At 42.0% G+C, this 24,089-nt stretch overlaps 1 protein-coding gene across 7 annotated transcripts in view; it reads left to right on the forward strand.

Annotated features, from left to right (window-relative positions):
* LOC106567980 (nuclear receptor corepressor 1) overlaps positions 1-24,089 on the forward strand; it is a 121,857-nt gene that overhangs the window by 28,120 nt on the left and 69,648 nt on the right. For all 7 annotated transcript variants that reach the window (XM_014137920.2, XM_014137919.2, XM_014137922.2 and 4 more), the window contains exons 3-9: positions 5,173-5,267; positions 7,117-7,336; positions 7,635-7,817; positions 9,067-9,189; positions 15,202-15,258; positions 16,674-16,726; positions 21,422-21,488. In XM_014137920.2, coding sequence (XP_013993395.2) covers positions 5,173-5,267; positions 7,117-7,336; positions 7,635-7,817; positions 9,067-9,189; positions 15,202-15,258; positions 16,674-16,726; positions 21,422-21,488 — 798 coding nt within the window. The remainder of the gene's footprint in view (positions 1-5,172; positions 5,268-7,116; positions 7,337-7,634; positions 7,818-9,066; positions 9,190-15,201; positions 15,259-16,673; positions 16,727-21,421; positions 21,489-24,089) is intronic.

Below are 24,089 nucleotides of genomic sequence, written 5' to 3' on the forward strand. Positions count from 1 at the left end.
GTTATTGAAATAGCATTATTGACCGAGGATATCAAATTTGGTACAATTTTAATACCATGTGGCCAAAAATAATGTAGGCACTAGGGATGGGGATGTGAGCATGTGGGTCCGGGCAGATGAGATGTAGTAATTGTTTATGTGCGTCTGTAGGTTTTTGTTTTTTGGAGTGCAATTTTTTAATTTTTAAAATGGCAATTAATAAATTAATTCTCTAGTCTGGGTACCTGTCTTTTAGCTAACTTTCCACTCCATGTCATTGCCAAAGAGACTGGCCTTTCTGTAATCTCAATGTTTATTATGCAGCTGGATTTACGGTGGAGTTGCGTATTGGTTGTTGGGAATGACATTAACATTTTCCACGACAGCATGGATTAGTCAAAAACAAACATTTAGTTGTTTGCTAGGCAAGTTGTGTTTTGAGGCTTTGGAATTGCAGTATGTATTTAGTTTGAGAATTTACACGTAAACTAGCAACTTTTAACAGACTGGTTTCGTCTGGACAAACATTTTTTTCTTAGCAACCAGATACCGACGTGTTCTGTATAGAGAACAGAAAAGTCATACCGTTCCAATATTTGGATAATAGTTGTGATTGGAGGATAGCTGTGATGGTTATTGAATCAGGATCAACTCCTCTGTTCTCCTCCAACTCATTAATGAGGGCCTGTCTTTTTGGCAACGACAAGGAGTGGAATGTTCGCTAAAGAGACTGGTAGTCGGGCTAGTAACCAAGAAACTTGATATTGACATCTAGTCACTTAGCTAGCAAGTTAGCAAACCAAATACATTGCTGAAGCCCTGAGCTGGATATAATTTGTGACACATCTTAGATTTCTTATAGTTGTAAGCAGTGGCGTAGCACGCAGCCCCCGGTATACGTAGAAATAGTATATCACCCAAGCCTAACAAATATAGATTAGGGCTGAGCCCATTTTAGTCGATTGTTTGGTCGATAGGCAGTAGCAAAAAAAAAACATCATGGGGTACAAGACACCTGTCTGATTCGTGCCTCTCTGAGTGGATTGTGGAGGCAGTTGTGAGGGCACCGTCCATCATTCTCAGACATGTGCTACTGAAATTGTATCTGGTTATATTATTTAAGAATCATTTAAAAAAAACATTTTATAACAAATGTGCTTTCTCCCATGTTGGATAGTGGTCGCTGTCTACGGTTCAGAAACACATCACTGTGCTGTTGAATTGGCGCCTTTTCCTAGACCATGTTGCTATGTGCATAATAGCAAAGTTAACCAGCATATTGGTGTTGAGAACAATGCATGGAGACAGAATGAGGAGATGAGAAAACAGCCCTTGCCTTATTATCTAAGAAAAGTGAGGAGAGAGGAAACACTAACTTAATTAGGTCTATAATCAATAGCCTAACTGTTAAATGTGCCTGACTTTATAAATCCTCATTCAGAAAGTATTCAGACCCCTTGACTTTTTCCACATTTTGTTACATTACAGCCTTGTTCTAAAATGGATTAAAAAAAATCCCCCTCATCAATCTAAACACAATACCCCATAATGACAAAGCAAAAAACGTTTAGATATTTTTTTGCAAATGTATTGAACAAAAAACATGCCTTTTTATTTAAATAAGTATTCAGACCCTTTGCTATGAGACTTGACATTTTAGTTTAGGTGCATCCTGTTTCCATTGATCATTCTTGATGTTTCTATAACTTGTTTGAAGTCTACCTGTGGTAAATTCAATTGATTGGACATGATTTGGAAAGGCACACACCTGTCTATATAAGGTCCCACAGTTGACAGTGCATTGACAGTGCATGTCAGAGCAAAAACCAAGCCATGAGGTCGAGGCACTAATCTGGGGAAGGGTACCAAAAAATGTCTGCAGCATTGAAGGTCACCAAGAACACAGAGGCCTCCTTCATTCTTAAATGGAAGAAGTTTGGAACCACCAAGACTCTTCCTAGAGCTGTCCGCCCAGCCAAACTGAGCAATCGGGGGAGAAGGGCCTTGGTCAGGGAGGTGACCAAGAACCCGACGGTCACCCTGACAGAGCCCTGGAGTTCCTCTGTGGAGATGGGAGAACCACCCAGAAGGACAACCATCTCTGCAGCACTCCACCAATCAGGCCTTTATGGTAGAGTGGTCAGGCGGAAGGCACTCCTCAATAAAAAGCACATGACCGCCCGCTTGGAGTTTGCCAAAAGGCACCTAAAGGACTCTCAGACCATGAGAAAAAAGATTCTCTGGTCTGATGAAACCAAGATTGAACTCTTTGGCCTGAATGCCAAGCGTCACGTCTGGAGGAAACCTGGCACCATTCCTTTGGTGAAGGATGGGGGTGGCATCATCGTGCTGTGGTGATGTTTTCAGTGGCTGGGACTGGGAGACTAGTCAGGATCGAGGGCAAGATGAATGGAATGGAGTAAAGTACAGAGAGATCTTTGATGAAAACCTGCTCCAGAGTGTTCAGGACCTCAGACTTGGGCCAAGGTTCACCTTCCAACAGGACAACGACCCTAAGCACACAGCCAAGAAAAACACTGGAGTGGCTTTGGAACAAGTCTCTGAATGACCTTGAGTGGCCTAGCCAGAGGCCAGACTTCAACCCAATCTAACATCTCTGGAGAGAGCTGAAAATAGTTGTGCAGCGATGCTCCCCATCCAACCTGACAGAGCTTGAGAGGATCTGCAGAGAAGAATGGGAGAAACTCCCCAAATACAGGTGTTCCAAGCTTGTAGCGTCACACCCAAGAAGACTCGAGGCTGTAATCACTGCCAGAGGTGCTACAACAAAGTACAGAGTAAAGGGTCTAAATACTTATGTAAATGTCATATTTAAGATTTTTATTTTTAATACATTTGCAAACATTTCTAAACTGTTTTTGCTTTGTCATTATGATTGCCTTGAGATAGAAGCTGTTTTTCAGTCTCTCGGTCCCAGCTTTGATGCACCTTTACTGACCTCGCCTTCTGGATGATAGCGGAGTGAACAGGCCGTGGTTTGGGTGTTTGATATTCTCAATTATCTTTTTGGCCGTGCTGTGACATCGGGTGCTGTAGGTGTCCTGGAGAGCCCAGTGGTTGCTGGCGGTGCAGTTGCCGTACCAGGCGGTGATGCAGCCCGACAGGATGCTCTCAATGGTGCTTCTGTAAGAGTTTGTGAGGGTCTTATGGGACAAGCTGAATTGTTGAGGGAGAGGTTATTTTCCTGGCACCACTCACCTCCCTATAGGCTGTCTCGTCATTGTTGATAATCAGGCCTATTACTGTTGTATGGTCTGCAAACTTGATTTAAGGTGGAGGCGTTCTTGTCCACGCAGTCATGGGTGAACAGGGAGTACATGAGGGGGCTGAGCACGCACCCTTGTGGGGCCCCTGTGTTGAGGATCAGCGAAGTGGAGGTGTTATTTCCTACTTTCACCACCTGGGGGGGCGGCTCGTCAGGAAGACCAGGACCCAGTTGCACAGGGTGTGCTTCAGACCCAGGGCTCCGAGCTTAATCATGAGCTTGTACGGTACTATGGTGTTGAAGGCTGAGCTGTAGTCAATGAACAGCATTCTTACATATGTATTTCTCTTGTCCAGATGGGATAGGGCAGTGTGCAGTGCGATGGCGATTGCATCGTCTGTGGATCTATAGGGGCGGTATGCACATTGAAGTGGGTCTAGGGTGTCAGGTAAGGTGGAGGTGATATGATCCTAAACTAGTCCCTCAAAGGACTTCATGATGACTGAAGTGAGTGCTACGCTGCGATAGTCAATTTAGTTCAGTTACCTTTGCTTTCTTGGGTACAGGAACAATGGTGGACGTTTTGAAGTAAGTGGAGACGGCAGACTGGGATAGGGAGAGCTTGAATATGTCAATAAACACTCCAGCCAGCTGGCCTGCGCATAATCATTATAACATAATCATCAATGCTTGATAGTTTTACCTGGAAATTAACTCGCCGTATGCGTGTAGGCCTAAGTGTTGGGGTTGGGAAATTGGAGAGTACAGTAAAACTATGTTTTGAATTTAATTTGCCAGTGATAACGGTTTTGAGATTAATTAGCAGTTGGTCTGATAAAGTTTGAGAGAGACGGACCCAAGGTTTTCATTGCAGTTGAGGCAACACAAAAGTTATCCCAAAACACACAATCCACGAAGGTCATTTCATGTTTGTTAGGATTTGATTACAAAATTCTCAGACCCTGACTTACACCGAATGCAGTCAATGGCACATTTCTGGTTATTTACAAACCGTCTATGGACAAAATGAGGGTTGTTGTTTTCCTCTAGGTAAGCCTCAACTTTCTGTTAAGTGCATTGACATGTCTAGTTTTGTTTGTAGGTCACAGTGTGCTGATAGCATTTCATGCCCTGATAGAAGACGATTTTTGTTTTCTAGTGTGATAGATTAAATAGATGTTAGTGTCACGTTTGACCAAGGTACTAAGGTGCTTGATGAAGTAGTTGTGCCAATAACTGCAGTGAAGCTCCACCATAACCTCTGAAGTGTCTTGGTGCTTCTCTAGCTATTTGTACAATACAGTCGCCTCATTGGCAGCATTTATACTGGCAGCCCAATGCTGATACTTTTTCCCCACTAATTGGTCTTTTGACCAACCACATCAGATCTTTTTCAGAGCTGATCTGATTGGTCAAAAAGCAATTAGTGGAAATAAGATCAGAATTGGGCTGCCTGTGTAAATGCAGCCAATGAGGCGACTGTACAAATAGTTTTTTTATTTACATCGTTAATAATCAAGTAGAGTGGTTTCCCCTTTGATAGTGTCGATGTATCATAGACATATGTCTCTGCCTGAATATGCCTCTGGTGCAAGGACACCGATAGCTTTACTGTTCTCTTCACAACAGATCAAAGAGAAAAAATGCCTTATCCCTAACATACAGCAAATGCATTACCTTGCATTCTAACATGCTGTATTCTGCAATGCTGCCTGTTTTGTTTTTGCATTATGGAAAGTATAGGGACCTACAAGTCGTTTTTATCTTAAACATAAAAGGGAAAAAAATGTTTTGGCAAAAGCTTTGTTTTGGTGAGATGTGTTCTTGCTTTGACTTGCCATGTGTTATCATCAGGCTGTGCAGACCTGCCCTGTTGACTGTGCCCAGACTGGCTGTCACCCACCATGTTATTATGGATAGCTTCCCATGTCATGACCGTGTGTGTGTGTGTGTGTGTGTGTGTGTAGGAGTTCACCGTCCCGGACTACCGAGGTCACCTGCAGGACCAGCAGGGTCGGCGAAGGCCTTCCTTGCTTTCTGAATTCCACCCTGGAACTGAGAGGTACGTAACCATACCAACAGCCACCTCCAATCTACACTTGACAAAATTATAAATTTAAACGATTTGACTGACTTACAGTTCATATAAGGAAATCAAGTCAATTTCAGTAAATTCATTTGCCCCTAATCTCTGGATTTCGCACAACTGGGCATAGGCTCGCTCACTTGGGAGCATGGCCCACCCACTGGGGAGCCAGCCCCAGCCAATCAAAATGAGTTTTCCCCCACAAAAGGCCTTTATTACAGATAGAAATACTCCTCAATTTCATCAGCTGTCCGGGTGGTTGGTCTCAAATTCTCTAAAACGATGTTGCAATAATCAATGACCAGTAGCGTACTGGTAGTAATACATCTAATAAATAATCATTTTAGCAGCATTATGTTGTCATCCAGAGTCACATATAATTATGTATGTATTTATTTTCCAAGCTATAGCACACAATATTTCACATCAGCAGGTTTTTAAAGGACCAAAGAGTTTGCTCTGCTTTGTATTTTCATTTTTGCCATGGAAAAAAATATCGCAATATTGGTATCGTCATAGCCCTAGTACACTCCAGAGCCATGCATTTACCATGAACAAAAATATAACGCCACATGTAAAGTGTTTCATGAGCTGAAATAAAAGATTCCAGAAATGTTCCATATACACAAAAAGCTTATTTCTTGCAAATTTTGTGCACAAATTTGTTTACATCCCTGTTAGTGAGCATTTCTCCTTTGCCAATATAATCCATCCACCTGACAGGTGTGGCATATCAAGAAGCTGAGCAAACAGCATGATCATTGTGCAGTTTTGTCACGCAACACAATCCCACAGATGTCTCAAGTTGAGGGGGTGTGCAATTGGCATGCTGACTGCTGGAATGTCCACCAGAGCTGTTGTCAGAACATTTTCTTTTCTTTACCATAAGCAGAGTTCCTCTGTCCAGTGTTCTTTTGCCCATCTTAATCTTTTATTTTTATTGGCCAGTCTGAGATATGATTTTTCTTTGCAACTCTGCCTAGGCCAGCATCCCGGAGTCGCCTCGTCACTGTTGACCTTGAGACTGGTGTTTTGCGGGTACTATTTAATGAAGCTGCCAGTTGAGGACTTGTGAGGCGTCTGTTTCTCAAACTAGACAATCTAATGTACTTGTCCTCTTACTCAGTTGTGCACCGGGGCCTCCCATTCCTCTTTCTATTCTGGTTAGAGCCAGTTTGCGCTGTTCTGTGAAGGGAGTAGTACACAGCGTTGTACCAGATCTTCAGTGTCCTGGCAATTTCTCACATGGAATAGCCTTCATTTCTCAGAACAAGATTAGACTGATGAGTTTCAGAAGAAAGTTTTTTGTTTCTGGCCATTTTGAGCCTGTAATCGAACCCACAAATGCCGATGCTCCAGATACTCAACTAGTCTAAAGAAGGCCAGTTGTATTGCTTCTTTAATCAGGACAACAGTTTTCAGCTGTGCTAACATAATTTCAAAAGGGTTTTCAAATGATCAATTAGCCTTTTTAAAATGATTAGCTTGTACTTGGATTAGCTAACACAACGTGCCATTGGAACACAGGAGTGATGGTTGCTGATAATGGGCCTCTGAACGCCTATGTAGATATTCCATAAAAAATCTGCCATTTACAGCTACAATAGTCATTTAGAACATTAACAATGTCTACACTGTATTTCTAATCAATTTGATGTTATTTTAATGGACAAAAAATTTCCACATAAAAAATTACCAAATTTGCAAAAAGAAGGACATTTCTTAGTGACCCCAAACTTTTGAACAGTTGTGTAAATCTGTGGTTTGTTTCCTTGCCACGTTACTATCGAGAATTGCAATACTGGTATCGTCCCCACCACCCCAGGCCTCCAGAGAGACGTCATGGCTATGAGCAACAGTTCCACAGTGTCACCTCCCAGCAGCAGACCGATGGACACGAGGCCCTGGAAGCCAAGCGGCCTCGCATGGAGACCGTCTCTGAGGCCCACTTTTCCCATAATGCCCTGTCCGGAGGCATCGTTCTGCCCCTGCAGTCCCACCAGGTCCAGGACAGCCTCAGAGCCTCTGGAGGGGAGGTCAAGAAGGTGGGCGTCGCCTATCTACCTAGTTCTAATAAAGACATGGAGAACTATTGCTAAAGCAATGTATTAAAACCCCCAGTGACTTTCAGTATGTTTGAGGGCATCACTTTGTGCAAGGCGAGGTACAGAAGGGCTAATCTTGATCACACAATGAATATTTATATGGGATACAAGTTGATTCTGTACAGTCCGACTGAGTGATTCTGTGACCACATTGCAGTCAGACTGCAGTCTCAAACATGTACAATCTATTGAACCTTCATTGACTGCAGTGGACTCACTTTCGCTGTCTATGTTCCAGGAGACCCAGTTCAGTGGCATGAAAGCCGAGTCCCAGTCCCCAGGAGGGCTGCACCGTGTGGGGGAGGAGCAGGACGGCTCGCCCTCCAAACTGTCCAAGGAGGAACTGATCCAGAGCATGGACCGTGTGGACAGAGAAATCGCTAAAGTGGAGCAGCAGATCTTCAAGCTGAAGAAGAAGCAGGTGGGTTAGGCCACTTGTGACGTGACCCACTACATGGCTGCCCCAGACCTGTTGGAAAGATTAATATTCTGTGATTTGTGTCGATAGGAAATATTTTCTAGCAATTAACATAATATTGGAGTAGATCTTAACACTACCCTTCAACCAATTGCAGCAACATTACATCTAATTGAATGTTGATTGAACCAAACAAATCTATTTTTGTCACTCATTCATACCCTCTAATATGTTATAAACAAGTTAAAAGCCTCTTGTCTCCGTGACAAGGAGGTGGAACTGAGCCAGTCCATTGTGTAAGTGAGCCAGGTAGGGTGAAAGGGCCTCCAGCTAAGCCTACAGGTTAGGTAGTCGTCCCAGCAAGGACCACTCTCCTCCAGGCAGCGCTACAGGTTGCCCCCCTGCCTTCACTGCTGCGTTTGAAGGCAAATCTCTGGGTCTCTTAAGTTGCTTTCCACGGGAGTACAGGTCAGCTAGCTTGTTGCACACCTATGTCTGCTTTGAATTACTTGCTCCCAGAAGACGGTGAATATCTGGGGCTATGGGATTATTCACAATATCAAGCTCTCTTCCTGACCTGGTGAAGGGATAATTAACTCGCTTTTTTGTGGGGATTTGAGTTGGAGAGCAAAAAACAGTTGCTATCTTTTTGGAATCCCTACTCGTTAGACAGGAATGTGAACTGCGCCTGGCTTTGGGAGAAAGTCAATTTTTGTGTTTTCCTAAGGCTTTTCCCAGGATTTCCTGGGAATTATTTATTTATTCAAGGTATTCCAGGAGCTCCTAATCTCGGGTGGCCTTTTGTAACCTAGTTGTTTACATAACCTTTAGCATGTAAACACATGGACACCAGTTCAACTAACACACACACACACACACACACACACATACAAGTTCAACTATCAGTCAGCAGGGTGAGTCTCAGAAAGTGTAGAGACCAGCATATCAGTTAAATTACAGAGCTCTTAAAATAAAAAATAAAACAAGCATGAGCCTCGCATATCAGAGACTGGAATCAGATTAGCACCGTTGAGTTAAAATGGAGCCTTGTTCTCCTGCCCAGCCACCACCATGAGCTGTATAGAGGTGGAATTAGAAAACATGAACATTTTTGTTTGAAAACTCGCAGCATGAAACCCATGTCTTATTCTTTAACTGTATGATTTATGGAGGAGAGGAAGTTTCCCATATAATTGTTGTGTGTGTGTGCGTGCGCACACTCATTTGTTAACTGTTATGTGTTGTCTTATAGCAACAACTGGAGGAGGAAGCGGCGAAGCCAGTGGAGCCAGAAAAGCCGGTGACCCCTCCCCCCATACCACAGGAACACAACAAACACCGCAGCATCGTCCAGATCATATATGACGAGAACAGGGTGGGGTTACCGGGAATCCTGTACACCTACTGTACTCCTACTGTACTCACTCACCTCTTCTACACCTGCCACTACTACACAAGACAGCTCTTTCAATGTGTCTGGTGGTCTTACCATGCTTAGGGCTGGGTGATCCAATCCTGATGTTTTCAAATTTATGAGCGATTCACAATTTCTTTGATTGTTTTCTCTAAGTTTTGCTTCTCAATTAAAGGTCAATACTGCATTTCGAACAGTCAGCAAAAATCTAATGATTTCAGGGCTTTTAAAATTATACCTAGGATAAATATAAGTGTTTCACAACCGTAAGACACACTAATAATTAAATTATTTTCTCAAAATAGTTTAGTCTGCCTTTTTACAATATTCACTCTGAAATGGCCCTTTTTGTTACAAATTTAACCAGAACCATGCACAATGCATATCCACTAATAATGACTGTTTATGAGACCTGGGTCTCAAAAAGTTAATCTCTCAAGCACAAGCCCACGTGCTAGTGAGTAGCCAACTAATCTTTATATTTCAAGTCTAGCCAACTTGAATCTATTTGCTAGCTAACAAGGTAGAACAGTTTTAACTGTTAGAACAGACCTTCCTGTCTGTCTCCACCTGTTTGAACAGCAAGCTAGCCGGTCCACTTTGTTTTTAGATGTTCAAATCAAGTGGCCTACCTGGATAAGAAGAAGCTTATTTCTCATAATGAGAACGAGTTGCCAATTACTGATACAAAAGTGTATTTTGTTTTTATGCTCATTGCAATTTATAAAACACAGACGGGACAGCTAGCACTCAACTCTGTGGATAAAATGCTGCTAGGGGTACGTGGTACCGCAATGCCGTGCGCAACAAACTGAGCATACATTTTCCATATCAATGTTTTCTGATACTCTTATTTTAGTAGGGTCTGCTCTGCGCTCAATTTTTTGAATTGAGACATAAGGGTATCGTTATAAAGGTTAAGTTCTCTATTATAGGAAAATAATGACAATGTGTTTTGGTGTCCATATGACCGATGCATTTGAGGTTTGGTCCATCATAAAATAGTGAGATGAAACTGATTATTTTCAGAGGAAGCTATCTTTCATATTTTGTTGTTGGGTGGGGCACAGAAGGAGTGAAGGAGACCAGGCCAAAAACATAACATGAGAACAAGCGGTCATTAACTCCCTTGCTATACAGGCATTTGGAATTTTGCCCTAAAAGATCAATTAGAATTAACTCTATATTGCCTGGTGCTAACCACACTGTACTTTTATCTAATCAAATTGTTTTGATCACATACACATTGTTAGCAGACGTTATTGCGAGTGTAGCGAAATGCTTGTGCTTCTACTTCTGACAGTGCAGCAATATCTAAAATGTAATCTAACAATCACACAACAACTAACTAATACACACAAGTCTAAGATAAGGAATGGAATATGTGTATGTATGTGTGTGTGTGTATATATATATATATAGTTTATGTTATTTTAAGGGACAAAACATTTGCTTTTCTTTCAAAGACGAGGACATTTCTAAGTGACCCCAAACTTTTGAACAGTAGTGTATGTGTGTTTTAGCAGAGGGAAAGGGGAAGGTGGGACTGTGTGTGTGTGGGTAACTAGTTCATGTCTGCATTCTCACAAGACCGCCTGCATCCTTTTCAGCTAGCCATTAACCCTTTTAGCGGGAAAGCCTCTCCTCAGCCCAGACTGAGAGCAGAGCCACGTAGAACATTCCCCCTGTGGCCTTGGTTATATGCCACAGCAGTCTCTGGGCAGAGTTTTTATGAAAAGATATATATATATATATACTGCTCAAAAAAATAAAGGGAACACTAAAATAACACATCCTAGATCTGAATGAATGAAATAATCTTATTAAATACTTTTTTCTTTACGTAGTTGAATGTGCTGACAACAAAATCACACAAAAATAATCATTGGAAATCCAATTTATCAACCCATGGAGGAGTCACACTCAAAATTAAAGTGGAAAACCACACTACAGGCTGATCCAACTTTGATGTAATGTCCTTAAAACAAGTCAAAATGAGGCTCAGTAGTGTGTGTGGCCTCCACGTGCCTGTATGACCTCCCTACAACGCCTGGGCATGCTCCTGATGAGGTGGCGGATGGTCTCCTGAGGGATCTCCTCCCAGACCTGGACTAAAGCATCTGCCAACTCCTGGACAGTCTGTGGTGCAACGTGGCGTTGGTAGATGGAGTGAGACATGATGTCCCAGATGTGCTCAATTGGATTCAGGTCTGGGGAACGGGCGGGCCAGTCCATAGCATCAATGCCTTCCTCTTGCAGGAACTGCTGACACACTCCAGCCACATGAGGTCTAGCATTGTCTTGCATTAGGAGGAACCCAGGGCCAACCGCACTATCATATGGTCTCACAAGGGGTCTGAGGATCTCATCTCGGTACCTAATGGCAGTCAGGCTACCTCTGGCGAGCACATGGAGGGCTGTGCGGCCCCCCAAAGAAATGCCACCCCACACCATGACTGACCCACCGCCAAACCGGTCATGCTGGAGGATGTTGCAGGCAGCAGAACGTTCTCCACGGCGTCTCCAGACTCTGTCACGTCTGTCACATGTGCTCGGTGTGAACCTGCTTTCATCTGTGAAAAGCACAGGGTGCCAGTGGCGAATTTGCCAATCTTGGTGTTCTCTGGTAAATGCCAAACGTCCTGCACGGTGTTGGGCTGTAAGCACAACCCCCACCTGTGGACGTCGGGCCCTCATACCACCCTCATGGAGTCTGTTTCTGACCGTTTGAGCAGACACATGCACATTTGTGGCCTGCTGGAGGTCATTTTGCAGGGCTCTGGCAGTGCTCCTCCTGCTCCTCCTTGCACAAAGGCGGAGGTAGCGGTCCTGCTGCTGGGTTGTTGCCCTCCTACGGCCTCCTCCACGTCTCCTGATGTACTGGCCTGTCTCCTGGTAGCGCCTCCATGCTCTGGACACTACGCTGACAGACACAGCAAACCTTCTTGCCACAGCTCGCATTGATGTGCCATCCTGGATGAGCTGCACTACCTGAGCCACTTGTGTGGGTTGTAGACTCCGTCTCATGCTACCACTAGAGTGAAAGCACCGGCAGCATTCAAAAGTGACCAAAACATCAGCCAGGAAGCATAGGAACTGAGAAGTGGTCTGTGGTCCACCTGCAGAACCACTCCTTTATTGGGGATGTCTTGCTAATTGCCTATAATTTCCACCTGTTGTCCCTTGCTACATTTCACATGCTGCACAACAGCATGTGAAATGTATTGTCAATCAGTGTTGCTTCCTAAGTGGACAGTTTGATTTCACAGAAGTGTGATTGACTTGGAGTTACATTGTGTTGTTTAAGTGGTCCCTTTATTTTTTTGAGCAGTATATTTTATATATTTTTTTTGTATAATTTATTTTTTATGAATTTTTTTTACGGAGTAGATACAAGAGATCTGTCGCTAGTGCCAAGGTCTATTAATTATTCTATACCAGAAGATAATTTTGTCTTTGTCTCCTATTCAAACAACTGCAGTTTATACATTTTTCATGCATAATTTGGACAAAAGCTTAAACACAAAAGAATCCAGACGGACACATTACTATTAGTTGTGTAAAATAGTTTAGAAATACATGGACGATAACGTGCACCAGAGCCTTTTATTTGGTCGCTCTCCTTCATCTGTTTGAGCTTCTTATTGAAACTCTTGTTGGGCGCCAGGTAGCCTAGCGGTTAAGATCTTTGGGCCAGTAACCGAAAGGTTGCTGGTTTGAATCCCAGAGCCGATTAGGTGGAATATATGTTGATGTGCCCTTGAGCAGGGCACTTCACCCTAATTGCTCCTGTATGTCGCTTTGGATAAGAGCGTTTGCTGAATGACTAAAGTGTCAATGTAATAACCTTGCCTGGCAATGATCTCCGTTGGCTTTCCTCTTTTGGGCAGGCAGATTCACCACACAGTGCTGCCTGGAAAAGAGACGCTGTATTTTCAGACTTCAGATACTTAGGGAGACAGAACTGGATTTCTTTTTTCCCACAGATCCCTACTTTGTATACATGCATACATGCATACAGTTGAAGTCGGACGTTTACGTACACTTAGGTTGGAGTCATTAACTTATTTTACAATCACTCCACAAAATTCTTGTTAACAAACTATAGTTTTGGCAAGTCTGTTAGTACATCTACTTTGTGCATGACGCAAGTCATTTTTCCAACAATTGTTTACAGACAGATTATTTAACTTATAATTCACTGTATCACAATTCCAGTGGGTCAGAAGTTTACATACACTAAGTTGACTGTGCCTTTGAACAGCTTGGAAAATTCCAGAAAATGATGTCATGGCTTTAGAAGCTTCTGATAGGCTAATTGACATCATTTGAGTCAATTGGAGGTGTACCTGTGGATGTATTTCAAGGCCTACCTTCAAACTCAGTGCCTCTTTGCTTGACATCATGGGAAAATCAAAAAAGAAATCAGCCAAGATCTCAGAAAAACAATTGTAGACCTCCACAAGTCTAGTTCATCCTTGGGAGCAATTTCCAAATGCCTGAAGGTACCACGTTCATCTGTACAAACAATAGTACGCAAGCATAAACACCATGGGACCACGCAGCTGTCATACCGCTCAGGAAGGAGGCGTTCTGTCTCCTAGAGATGAACATACTTTGGTGCGAAAAGTGCAAATCAATCCCAGAACAACAGCAAAGGACCTTGTGAAGATGCTGGAGGAAACGGGTACAAAAGTATCTATAGCCACAGTAAAACGAGTCCTATAATCGACATAACCTGAAAGGCCGCTCAGCAAGGAAGAAGCCACTTCTCCAAAACCGCCATAAAAAAGCCAGACTATGGTTTGCAATTGCACATGGGGACAAAGATTGTACTTTTTGGAGAAATGTTCTTTGGTCTGATGAAACAAAAATAGAACTGTTTGGCCATAATGACCAATATGTTTGGAGGAAAAAGGGGGAGGCTTGCAAGCTGAAGAACACCATCCAACTGTGAAGCACAGGGGTTGCCGTTTCATGTTGTGGGGGTGCTTTGCTGCAGTAGGGACTGGTGTACTTCACAAATAGATGGCATCATGAGGCAGGAAAATTATGTGGATATATTGAAGCAACATCTCAAGACATCAGTCAGGAAGTTAAAGCTTGGTCACAAATGGGTCTTCCAAATGGACAATGACCCCAAGTATACTTCCAAAGTTGTGGCAAAATGGCTTAAGGACAACAAAGTCAAGGTATTGGAGTGGCCATCACAAAGCCCTGACCTCAATCCTATAGAAAATTTATGGGCAGAACTGAAAAAAACGTGTGCGAGCAAAGAAGCCAACAAACCTGACTCGGTTACACCAGCTCTGTCAGGAGGAATTGGCCAAATTTCACCCAACTTATTGTGGGAAGCTTGTGGAAGGCTACCCAAAACTTTTGACCCAAGTCAAACAATTTAAAGGCAATGCTATCAAATACTAATTGAGTGTATGTAAACTTCTGACCCACTGGGAATGTGATGAAAGAAATCAAAGCTGAAATAAATCATTCTCTATACTATTATTCTGACATTTCACATTCTTAAAATAAAGTGGTGATCCTAACTGACCTAAGACAGGGAATTTTTACTAGGATTAAATTTCAGGAATTGTGAAACTGATTTTAAATGTATTTGGCTAAGGTGTATGTAAACTTCCGACTTCAACTGTACATGCATGCATGCATACATGCCGCTTTTTCATGTTTGTGTGTGTGCTGAGGAAAAAATTATTGTAATTTTTTTTCATACAATTGTGCATGGTTGAGGGGAAAAATATATATTTAGAAAATTAGTGTGTCCAAATAGTTATTGTCCTACGCTGTCAATAGGTTTTGCAGCTGTGATTGAACAAATGGAACCACAGAGCTTGCAGCCCACATTGTGTGTTCAGTCACTAAGGACTACTACTTTGAGTAAAAGGTTTATTTTATTTTGTTCTATACTAACTATGATTATATTGTCTTTTTTTTTATTTATTTTTTTTTTTGCAGAAAAAAGCTGAAGAGGCCCATAAGATATTTGAAGGTCTTGGTCCCAAGGTTGAACTGGTAGGTGGTTGAGGGTATTCTGAATGATTGTTTCCTAGATGCAGTGCATTCGGAAAGTATTCAGACCCCTTCACTTTTTCCACATTTTGTTACGTTACAGCCTCATTTTTAAAATAGATGAAACAATTTTTCCCCTCATCAATCTACACACAATACCTCATAATGACAAGGTGAAAATAGTTTTTTAGAAATGTTTGCTAATTTATAAAAATATATAAAACAAATACCTTATTTACGTAAGTATTCAGACCCTTTGCTATGAGACTCGAAATTGAGCTCAGGTGCATCCTGTTTCCATTGATCATCCTTGTGATGTTTCTACAACTTGATTGTAGTCCACATGATGTAAATTCAATTGATTGGACATGATTTGGAAAGGCACACACCTGTCTATATAAGGTCCCACAGTTGACCGAGCAAAAACCAATCCATGAGTTCGAAGGAATTGTCCTTAGCGCTCCCAGACAAGATTGCACCTTGGTCATGGAAGTGACCAAGAACCCGATGGTCACTTTGACAGATCTACAGAGTTCCCCTGTGGAGATGGCTGTCCTTCTGGAATGTTCTCCCATTTCTACAGCACTCCACCAATAAGGACTTTTTGGTAGAGTGGCCAGACGGCTGCCACTCCTCCAGTACAAGGCACGTGAAGCCCTCTTGGAGTTTGCCGAAAGGACACTTAGACCATGAGAAACAAGTGGTGGCAGGATCATGCTGTGGGGATGTTTTTAGGCGGCAGAGACTGGGAGACCAGTCAGGATTGAGAGAAAGATGAACTAAGCAGTACAGATGAAAACCTGCTCCAGAGAGCTCAGGACTTTAAATTGGGGCAAAGGTTCACTTTCCAACAGGACAACTACCCTATGCACACAGTCAGGACAACGCAGGAGTGGCTTTGGGACAAGTCTCTGAATGTCCTTGAGTGGCCCAGCCAGAGCCTGTACTTGAACCCGATCTAACATCTCTGGAGACACCTGAAAATAGCTGTGCAGTGACGCTCCCAATCCAACAGGATCTGCAGAGAAGAATGGGAGAAACTCCCCAAATACAGGTGTGCCAAGCTTGTAGCGTCATACCCAGGAATACTCGAGGCTGTAATCGCTGGCGAAGGTGCTTCAACAAAGTACTGAGTAAAGGGTCTGAATTCTTATATAAATATTTTATTTCAGTTTTTATTTTTACTTTGTGATTAAGGGCCATTGTGTGTAGATTAAAGGGGATAAACAATTTAATCCGTTTTAGAATAAGGCTGTAACTTGACAGTGGTAGAAGTGAAGGGGTCTGAATACTTTCCAAATGCGGTGTTAAGGTGCTTCGAAAACTGCATATAGTAGCAATGAATTGAGCTATTACAATGCTTGTAGCTAATTACTTATACTTATAGACTGATTTCTTTCCCCCCCTTTTTTTCTTAGCCCCTTTATAACCAGCCGTCTGATACTAAAGTATACCATGACAACATAAAGACGTGAGTATGCACTTTTGTTTCTTGTGTGTACAGTATATATAGAAGCATGTGTGTCAGGGTTTCAGATAGCCGGCTTTTACCCCCCCAAAAAATAATTATGGAAAGTCGATAAATAAAATTGGCGCCGGCCAATTGTCCGGGATAAGGAAAAAAATCCCATTGCGAATACCAGTCGATGTAGCGTGAGAGCTGCTGCTACAGCTCATCAAATGGCTCGTTCGTTGCTGCTGGAGTGAAATATGTGCTTTCAGAAGCCTAATTGTTGCACAACAATTCTAAATGCAATCGCGTTTTAAAAAGTGCTACTGTTTCTCAACTGGTAATTGATGCTGGCTTCCATTCGCTATTCAAGTGCATAGGCAACTAGGCAGGTTGCTGTGCGTCACACACCACTTTGCATTGAGCTGGAGACACTATGCATTTTTAAAACATATAGGCTACTTAATTAGCCTATTTCTATCATGTTCTATTGTTTTTCAACTTTCTTTCATTGTCCAGTAGCGAAAGGCACAATCCTAGTCATATTAGCAACCCATGCTAGTTGTTGTATCTTTGTCTCCCCTCTTTCTTAGAGATGAAAATATCCATTTAAAATTGGCTCATGAAACCCCACGCACGTGCCATGCGCTTTTGACAAGTGTTTTCCGCCTACTGCCTTGTGCGCATTGCTGCACTTATAATGTGAAGAAATAATAGTTTATCAACATTTTAAGCTAAACATTCTGATATGTTGCATCAGCCTGATTTGCTATTTTAACGTTTATGGTTTTTGGAACAGTTGTACGAATTTGTGATCTATCGTCCCACAATAGGCTATTTCTTTCTCGCACAGAACAAGACCAATAGAATAGGTAAACTTGTCTACTATGGAGGATAGTAAATTGACATAGGCTAGTGATTTTACTGTTCGTTACTTGTCTTGTTGGCTGAGGAAAAGTAAATGTGGACAGTTATTCTAACATCTTCAAATTGCACGTCAGAATTAGGTAAGAAGGACTCAAACCGTTGCATCCTCGAGTTGCATGTTCTGGTGAGATGAATTACCATAATCTAAATGTGATTTCTGTCATTCTGAGCACCGTGGGTGCACGCCCTAATCAGGTTACGCAAATGTATTAAATATACGGTAAATTTTAAATGCTGTTGTTCAAATGTCTGGCGCCACATTTTCCTAATGGAAACCCATGTTTGTGTGTGAACCTTTGACCTCTAACCTGACCTAATGCTTTAGTGTTGTCTGCAATGTTAGCTGCAATGTTAGCTGTCTCAATTCTGTGTTTGCTCTATTGACACCAGTGAGAAAGAGGATCCGCCAGTCTGAAGGGAACATATATCTAGTTAAAAAAAAAAAAAAGTAACCTTTTATTTAACTAGGCAAGTCCGTTAAGAACAAATTCTTATTTACAATGGCGGCCTAAGAACAGTGGGTTAACTGCCTTGTTCAGGGGCAGAACAACAGATTTATACCTTGTCAGCTCAGAGATTTGATCTCGCAACCTTTCGGTTACTGGCCCAACGTTGGGGCTTGGCTGGTAGGGTTGAAGGCCAGGCTGTCTGGGTCTAAAGTTCTTATCACCCTGTAACGTGAGAAACTGGCCTCGGGTTGTGGTCTTTTATGGTGGAGATAATACCCAGCTATCATACTTGAAATAGTTTTACTTGAGTAATTTTCTATTAAGGTAAAAGTCACCCAGTACAATTCTACTTGAGTAAAAGTATTTGGTTTGAAATGTACTTAAACGTAAATGTAATTGCTAAAATATGCTTATGTATCAAAACTAAAAGTATATAAATCATTTCTAATTCCTTGTATTAAGCAAACCAGATGACAACATTTTCTTGTTTTTAAAATTTACGGACCGCCAGGGGCACACTCCAACATTCAGATATCATTTACAAATGAATTGTGTTTAGTGAGTCCGCCAGATCAGAGGCAGTAGGGATGACCAGGGATGTTTGGTTGATAAGTGTGTGAATTTGACTATTTTCCTGTCCTACTAAGCATTCAAAATGTAACGAGTACTTTTAGGTGTCAAGGAAAATGTATGGTGTAAAAAAAGTACAGTATTTTAAGGAATGTAGTGAAGTAAAAGTAGTCAAAACCCCCCCAAAACTACTTGAGTAGTAATTTAAATAATTTTTACTTAAATACTTTACACCACTGACTGGCGGCGGCAAGTAGTCTAGCAGTTAAGAGCGTTGGGCCAGTAACTGAAAGGTTGCTGGTTCAAATCCCCGGCCAACTATGTAAAAAATCTGTAGACGTGCCCTTGAGCAAGGCACTTAAATCTAATTGCTCCTGTAAGTTGCTTTGGATAAGAGCGTCTGCTGAATGACTAAAGTGTAAATATAAAATGTACTGTACTGACTCTCAGGGTCAAGGCATTGAGAGTCCAGGTGTGTGTGTAATGTGCTTGTTGTACACATATTGCCCAAGTTAGTCACCTATCACACTGCTTTTATTTTTCTCAGATAGCAATTAAATAAAATATCAAAATAACCACTCTGCAAACTCGGTAGATTATCGTGTTGACCAATGATAGATAGGGGTTGTTGTTTATTTGATTTCTTTTTTTGGAACTTTTTACCCCTTTTTCTACCCAATTTTGTGATATCCAATTGGTAGTTAATTTTGTCGAGAGTCATGCGTCCTCCGAAACATGACCCCACCAAGCCGCACTGCTTCTTGACACACTGCTCGCTTAACCTGGAAGCCAGCCACACCAATGTGTCGGAGGAAACACCGTAAAGCACAAGAAGTCGCTAGAGCGCGATGGGACAAGGACATACCAGCTGTCCAAACCCTCCCCTAACCCGGACGACAATGGGCCAATTGTGCGCTGCCTCATGGGCCTCCCGGTCGCGGCCGGCTACGTCACAGCCCGGGATCAAACCCGGATCTGTAATGACGCCTCTAGCACTGTGATGCAGTTCCTTAGACCGCTGTGCCACTCGGGAGGCCCTAGGGGTTGTTGTTGATACAGGACCCTTCTCTAATTCCTCATATTAATGGAGAGGTGGAAGGCAGATTGTTATGCGTTTTCTTTATGTAGAGTTAAATAGGCATGTGTTGTGCACATATTATCTTGTCTAACTGTTTAGTGCTTCCATGGTATTTCCTACAGGATAATTTTGTTGTTGTAGTGTAAACAGCAATAGTAGTGTCCCTATTAGAGGTTGGCCAATTATGATTTTTAACGCCAATGCCGATTACTGGAGGACCAAAAAAAGCCGATACCGATTAACCAGACGCTTTTTATATATTTGTAATAATAACAATTACAACAATACTGAATGAACACTTATTTGAACTTAATATAATACATCAATAAAAATCTATTTAGTCTCAAGTAAATAATGAAACGTGTTCAATTTGGTTTAAATAATGCAAAAACAAAGTGTTGGAGAAGAAAGTAAAAGTGCAATATGTGCCATGTAAAAAAGCTAACGTTTAAGTTCCTTGCTCAGAACATGAGAACATATGAAAGCTGGTCGTTCCTTTCAACATGAGTGAGTCTTCAATATTCCCAGTTAAGAAGTTTTAGGTTGTAGTTATTTCTCTCTATACCATTTGTATTTCATATACCTTTGACTTTTGGATGTTCTTATAAGCATTTCAGTATTGCCAGCCTAATCTTGGGAGTTGATAGGCTTGAAGTCATAAACAGCGCTGTGCTTCAAACATTGCAAAGAGCTGCTGGTAAACGCTGGAAAGTGCTGTTTAAATGAATGCTTATGAGCCTGCTGCTGCCTACCACCGCTTAGTCAGACTGCTCTATCAAATATCAAATCATAGACTTAATTATAATGTAATAAACACAGAAATACGAGCCTTCGGTCATTAATATGGTCAAATCCTGAAACGATCATTTCAAAAACAAAACGTTTATTCTTTCAGTGAAATACGGAACCGTTCTGTATTTTATCTAAATGGTGGCATCCATAAGTCTAAATATTGCTTTTACATTGCACAACCTTCAATGTTATGTCATAATTATGTACAATTCTGGCAAATTAGGAAGAAATGGTCTTCACACAGTTCGCAACGAGCCAGGCGGCCCAAACTGCTGCATATACCCTGACTCTGCTTGCACAGAATGCAAGAAAAGTGACACAATTTCCCTAGTTAATATTGCCTGCTAACATGAATTTCTTTTATCTAAATATGCAGGTTTAAAAATATATACTTGTGTATTGATTTTAAGAAAGGCATTGATGTTTATGGTTAGGTACACATTGGTGCAACGACAGTGCTATTTTTCACGAATGCGCTTGTTACGTCATCTCCCGTTTGGCGAAGTAGGCTGTGATTTGATGAGAAATTAACAGGCACCGCATCAATTATATGCAACGCAGGACAAGCTAGTTAACCTAGTAATATCATCAACCATGTGTAGTTAACTAGTGATTATGTTAAGATGGATTGTTTTTTTATAAGATAAGTTTTTAATGCTAGCTAGCAACTTAGCTTGGCTCCTTGCTGCACTTGCGTAACAGATGGTCAGCCTGCCACGCAGTATTCTCGTGGAGTGCAATGCAATCGGCGTCCAAAAATGCCGATTACCGATTGTTATGAAGACTTGAAATCTGCCCTAATTAATCGGCCATTCCGATTTAATCGGTTGACCTCTAGTCCCTATAGGACCTAGATCGGCGCACACCTCACTGAACAAACCGTTTTTCTCTCTCTCCCAGTAATCAAGTGATGAGGAAGAGGCTGATTCTGTTTTTCAAGAGAAGGAACCATGCTCGTAAACAAAGGGTAAGTCTCTCTCCCAGCTGTTGAGGGCTGCAAGGGAAGGAAACTTCAAGGCATGTGCTGGATGCTTTGACCAAAATACAGAGACTCATACACATGCGCACACACACACACACACACACACACAGCCTCATGGACAGACTGACTGACATGCTGTGCTCTCATAGAGATGACCCAAACTGACCATGGCCAATAATACTTTGATTGTTTACCCCATTGCCAAGCTCTTTTACTCTATGCATGTACAGTATGTTAAACTGCATCACATTCCTCAATTTGGTGTCATTTTAATGTCTTCTGACACCAATTGAATTTGAAAGCAATAGGTGGCAACCACGCACACTAGCTTGAATTTATATGCCCACTTATTGGTTTCATAATTTCTTGTTTGACATGTTTGTAACACTTAGGGCTGTCCCCGACAAAAGAAAATCTTGGTCCACCGAAAGTCGTCTATTCTTTCGACTATTTGATTGATTTGAATGTGTATTTTTCCATATATAAACACACCTTATGTGTTTGAATAAAATCAACTATATATGCATTGAGGTTCTCTGATGCTTTAAGCACTCTGCTTGATGAAATATGACACAAATGACTCGAGGGAGCCAAAGATCAAGATGACCAGAAGAAAAAAAACTTAGCCTGACCCAACCATCCTCCACCTGCTCCTACTCACTTTTTAAGATTCTGCCTTTACTCTCCCGAACTTACCGGTAATAGGCTACATGAGGAGTCTGCAACCTTTCTCAGTTGGAATGCAAATTTATCTTAACAATTCTACCAATCTGTGTGCCAGTTAGTGGTTTTCATATGCACATTTTCGTGGAAAAGTTTCATTTAATTTATAATAACGTGTTCGTATCTCAATCATTTGTCATGTGGTTTATCAAAATTCTATCCAAGTCGAAATGAAAGTGATGCAAATTAAAAAAGTTACTTCTATTGCCATTGCCAACTATGTAAAAATACCCAGTAAAGCCAACAAATATAAACATGGCAGCCTGCAGGCAGTGGCGGTTCTAGACCATTTCAACTGGTGGGGGGCCAAGCTGGGGCCAGTTGTACTGTTAGAGGGGCCAGTTACATTAGACGTTATTGTTGTCATATCGTTTTCTTCACTGCATTGCAGGCATTAGCAGGCAAAAGACCATGTTCATAATCATCATCGTTGCCACTGTCTAATAACGGATGCAAAAAAAGAACGAAAGCTAAAATTATTTATGTAAAAATTATTTCATACTCCACATTTAGGGGGGCCACAAGGGGGTCCAAAATTGTTGTCACAGGGGCACTGCCCCCCCTGTGGTCTGTCAGCAACGAACTTGAAACATTTTATCAACTGTTAACTTTAATGGGTCCAGCCCGAAGCTTAAGCTAGCAAACTTGCAACATTTTATAAAATATTCTAGGGCCCTCAGTTTCCCGCACCGGTGAGCTTGGGACAGACGCAGCTGTAGGCTATTTACGCAAGGGAATAGAAGTAATCAGGTCGGCCTATTTTATGACGTTTCCACTGGATCAGAGCATGACATTTTTTTCCTTTCACGCTGAGTAGTTATCGAAAGGGAGAGAACTGGAAAGATTTTTCAAATACATTAAGGAACTATTGTCATTCTCAATGGATGTAAAAACAGACTTAGTTTGCTTGCTGTTTGAGGAGAAGAAAACATTACTTTGAGAAGCTCCACAGCTCAATAGTGGTTGTGCATTAAGCCAATCAGATCCCCAAATGTGCACATTTATATGCCTACATTTGCTTGCAGGCCAGGTAGCCTATAGGCCTACTTCAATGCGTAATCAGGTGCACGTCCTAACTGCTCCAAACAAAAGACAATGACTAAATTGACAAAACTCACATATGAAATTAACCAAAACGTGTTACTCACAAGCGTAGCATAGGTTGTGCACTCTGCAAACAGTGTCCACTCCAAAAATGAAAACGGTAAAAGACTGTGTAAAGGGGTGCGTAACTGGTGGCAGTGAAGTCAGACGCAGGAGAGCAGAACTAGGTAATAGCCAGAGCAGTTTAATTTCGAAACCAACGGCATAAAGAAATAACCAACATGGGTACAAAAACCGACGGGCACCAGTAAACATGTGCACAAGCACTTACAACAAACAATTCCACACAAAGACATGGGGGGAACAGAGGGTTAAATACACAACACTTAATGAGGGAAATGAGAACCAGGTGTGTAGGAAAACAAGACAAAACAAATGGAAAATGAAGTGGCTCGACGATGGCTAAAAGACCGGTGACACCTCCACCTGCCCGTTACTCTCGGGGTGAAAACCCGAGGTAAGGCTGATCAAGACCCCCAGACGTTCCATGAACGCCCTCCAGACCCTCGAAGTGAACTGGGGACCCCGATCAGACACTACATCCTCAGGCACCCTGTAGTGCCGGAAGACGTGCGTAAACAAGGCCTCCGCAGTCTGTAGGGCCGTAGGGAAACCGGGCAGAGGAAGGAGACGGCAGGACTTAGAGCAACGATCCACAACAACCAGGATCGTGGTGTTTCCCTGTGATGGGGGAGATCGGTCAGGAAATCGATCGACAGGTGCAACCATGGCCGTTGTGGAACGGTTAACGGGTGTAAC

This window comes from Salmo salar, chromosome ssa13 (assembly GCF_905237065.1).
Source record: "Salmo salar chromosome ssa13, Ssal_v3.1, whole genome shotgun sequence".
Classification (NCBI taxonomy): Eukaryota; Metazoa; Chordata; class Actinopteri; order Salmoniformes; family Salmonidae; genus Salmo; species Salmo salar.